Here is a 3899-nt window from a genome sequence, read left to right as displayed (position 1 = left end):
AACCCAACCTGGGCGAGGGGGACTCCTGTGAGTCCAAGCACCTGACCGGCTGTGCTTTGGCAGTCTCTGCAGCCCGATGCCTGCGACACAGCTTTCGATGCTGCGTCCACCATTCGAGGGGAGCTGTTCTTCTTCAAGTCTCGCTATGTGTGGCGGCTCCGAGCTGGAAAACTACAGGATGGCTACCCACCTCCAGCTCTGGCCTCCCGCCACTGGCAGGGGATCCCCAGCTCTGTTGATGCCACCTTCGAGGACCCTCTGGGCAATATCTGGTTTTTCCAAGGTAAGAGCTGGACTGGGATCAGACGGCTTGGAAATGCATCTCCTTTACTGAGGGGTATTCAGGACCCAACAAGTTCCTGGGAGGATAAACCTTCTGGGCATCCTCAGCAATCCACTGATCCTTGTTATTTATTTCCTTCTCTATTTAGTTTAAACTTTTTAGCAGATATTGAGGGGGGAAGAGAGAAGGAGGGGTCACTTTTATTTTAGACACAGCCAAGATATCCCATTCTCCTCCTCTGGAACACAAACGTTTGTTTTGAGCCTCTGCCCTGGCAGTGATGCTGGCAGAGGAGGAGGAAGAAAACACTTGCTCCATCCCCTCAGCTGTCCTGGGAAGCACTGTGGCAGAAGAGAGCCCCAGACACTTTCACAGGTTGTGAAACTCCTAAGCCTGTGCCTTCGAGGCCCTGCTCAGGGGTTGGACAGCATCTTCTCTGCTCCTCAGAGACCCGGATGCGGAGCTTCTGTAGTACCCCCAGACTGAATGAGCCTAAAGGGAGCCTGCCGGCAGAGCCAGACAACCTCCTGCCACCACGGGGATTAAAAACCAATCACCCACGGGGGGCCAGACCTCCTCCTGGCCATCTCTGGAGTTCAAGACCAGCAACAACCCCTGTTTCAGCTCCACTGTTTTTTTTAATTCTTCTTCCAAGTGTAAATTTAATAGTGGGGATGGAGAATGATCTGCATCCCCACTGCCCTGGGTGTGTATGCCCCGTCTGCACACCATGAAACCAAGTACCAGAAAGCACACCACGCGGCTCTGCAGGCAGTGTTCCTGCATAAACAGATTACTTAGCACCTGACCTGCACACAAGGACTTGCAGTGCTAAAATTGGCAGGCTCCTACCATGAGTTAAAATGAGATAAGGGAAAGTATTACATGCCATAGGCTAATTACAGAGATTCCCATTTTAATCTAATCTGGAAATATGTTTCCAGTCTCTATTGCAGCTTGGCAACTTCTTCCTGGTTTCTGTAGCTTGCTCCTTTACAGCCGCATGCCCCCTTTATGCCTCTGCATGCCCACATACGTTCTCCTCTAAGCACTGAGTTTGCAGGGTAGAGGCTGGTCCCTCCAGCCATGTCTTTTATTCTAACTTCCACAAATAGAGAAAGACAGCTGCTAAAACGGTCCTCATCCCACTACTGACACCCTCCAGGTTGGACTGAGGTGGGAAGTCAACTCCTCGTACTGCTGGCACTTTGGGCATCGGTCAGTGACACTGGTCCATGACACTGGTGCGGTTCTTGCCTCTCAGGCACAGCTTTCCCTGGGAGCTCTGCCAAGGCACCAGCTCCAGTTGCACAGTTGACTGCCGAATTATCAGACACCAAAGAGCTTCTGAACCCTTGTCTCCCTTTTCTGTCTCCTCGCCAGATTCTCAGTACTGGATTTACGATGGCGAGAGACGGGTATCTGGTCCCACCCCAATTGTAGAGCTGGGCCTCCCTGCATCCCCTGTGCAGGCAGCTCTGGTGTGGGGGGCTGAGAAGAACAAGATCTACATCTTCAGTGGAGGCAACTACTGGCGCTTCAACCCTCACACCCGCCAGGTGGACAACATCTATCCCCGGACCATGGCCGACTGGCGCGGTGTCCCTCAGGAGATCGACGCGGCTTTTCAGGATGAGTTTGGTCAGTACAGCAAGGACATGGCCTGCTTGGGGGTGGGCGCTCAGGCTGATGCCACTGCCCAGCTAGAAGAACTGGGCAGATTTAGACATTTGGTAGCAGTGGGCACTTCCCAGCCATAGCACATGCCATAGAGTGTAGAGAGAGAGGGGCAGCTTACTCCGTGGGTAGGGAACTGAGGCTTCTCCCATAAAAGTGAAGTTTTATCATTAGTAATTGCAACAATCAACAGTTAAGTGTCTGACAGAGAATTCAAACTTCTGACCAAGAAATGGTCACAGAGTCCTACCCAGCTGTTTCTGCTCCCAACAAAGAAAGTGATGAGAAGACAGCAGAAACGCTGCCCATGCCTCAGCCTAGGCAGCTGTCCTGAATGAACAGGCTGCTTTCTGTATTGCCCGGTCCTCCGAGATGTGCCCCATGCTGAAGACAGCATGGCAGTGCCACAGAAACACTGGGGATAGCCAGGGTGCTTGGCATGACAGGTGCCGTGACTGCCTCTTTCCTCCCAAAGGATGCAGTGGAACGGCTCCCCACTGCTTCCAGAGCCTAAATCTCAGGGCAGCTTCCCCGCAGTAACAGATGCTCTGCAGCAGGTCTTCACAAGCTCCCTGTCATAGGCCCTGTTCAGGTCCTAGATGTCCTCTGCCCTCTCAGGGCCGAGTGACTACATGGGTACAACATATTTTAAACCACCAGGAATATAAAATAAAATCCATCCTGTTTACTCTCCCATCAAAACTGAAACAGTGTGAAAGAACGGTGTAAGCCACAAGCCTGGGTTCAAGTGAAATGAATCTATCATCAGCATCTCCTGCCTCTTCCAGGCTCTCTTTTCATACTGCACATGCTGCAGCGTGTTAGCTAGACAAAGTGCTCAGAGCTGCGCAAACCCTGTCTCTCCTAACCCTTCCTCTCTCACCCACAGGTTTTGCCTATTTCCTGAGAGGGCGAGATTACTGGAAGTTCGATCCAGTCCAGGTGAAAGTGCTGGAGGGCTACCCACGCCAGATCAGCCAGGACTTCTTCAGCTGCACACCTTCCTCCAACTCCTTCAGATGAGGGGGGTGCTTGTGTCCTCCATGCTCCCCTTTCATCACCCTTACCTCCAGCAGCCACACAGAGGGTTCCCGCTGCCATTCCTGGCTTCCTTCCGGGCTCAGCATCTGACACAACACGTGTCAGTCACAAGTGACTAAGTTTGCTCCTCTCCAGTTCCAGCAGCCCCAGCTTCAGTTGCTATCAATATAAAAGCATCTGCCACATTCCTTGCAGGCAAGAGCAGCCACTAAACCCTTAAAGTGGCCACACTCTTCCAGCAGTAGCATCCCAAAAGCCATCAAGCCAGCCTGGAGCGGGATCACACTCTCCTAATTAACCTGGACCCCATCCTGTAGAACTGATCCGATGGCATTTCCTATGTTTACATAGCTCACAACAATGGCCCTTTGCTCCTCCAGACATTGGCGTGCGAGTAGGGCTTCCACTGAGACACCTCCCTCAGCCTTAGCCAGGGGCTTTGAAGGACACTGACTGCCTGCGGAGGAATGCAGATGTGCGGCTGCTGCCAGGGTCACTTCACCAGGGCTGCAGTGGTGACTGCCAGGACCCTGCCGCGGCCCTACTCCCGGTTTTACGTTGTATCACTAGTATGCGTTAGGATTTTATACTGATTTGTATATAGACAAGGGGCCCCCTTCCTTCCACGGTGCTGGGTGCCAGTGCTGGACACTGCCCCGTCGCTCCCTGTGCTCGTACTGAGTTAGGTCCCCATGCTGGGTTGCTCATGACTGCACTGATCCGTCTCGTACCACTGTTTCCAGCCCGCCTGGACACCAGGCGGGGGGCGGACACCGTACAGCCCCACTCCAGCTGTTTGCACGCCCCTCGTTGCTACATAACCTTATGCCAAAAAAGCCAAAGGGGCTGCGGTCGGTTTCTTCCCTTTCCACCCACCCGTGCCCCTCGCCGTTCCCCG

General features: G+C 53.2%; 1 protein-coding gene across 1 annotated transcript in view; it reads left to right on the top strand.

Moving 5' to 3' along the window:
• The window catches only part of MMP11 (matrix metallopeptidase 11 (stromelysin 3)), an 8870-nt gene extending 5887 nt beyond the window's left edge, over positions 1 to 2983 (top strand). The window contains exons 5-7 of the mRNA XM_009582899.1: positions 73 to 283; positions 1667 to 1924; positions 2850 to 2983. Of these exons, the coding sequence (XP_009581194.1) occupies positions 73 to 283; positions 1667 to 1924; positions 2850 to 2983 (603 nt within the window). The remainder of the gene's footprint in view (positions 1 to 72; positions 284 to 1666; positions 1925 to 2849) is intronic.
• Positions 2984 to 3899: the final 916 nt, after the last annotated feature.

This window comes from Fulmarus glacialis, unplaced genomic scaffold (assembly GCF_000690835.1).
Source record: "Fulmarus glacialis isolate BGI_N327 unplaced genomic scaffold, ASM69083v1 scaffold25188, whole genome shotgun sequence".
NCBI classification, from domain to species: Eukaryota; Metazoa; Chordata; class Aves; order Procellariiformes; family Procellariidae; genus Fulmarus; species Fulmarus glacialis.
Note: the sequence above shows the minus strand (reverse complement) of the source record. Positions and strands in the feature narration are given on the sequence as shown.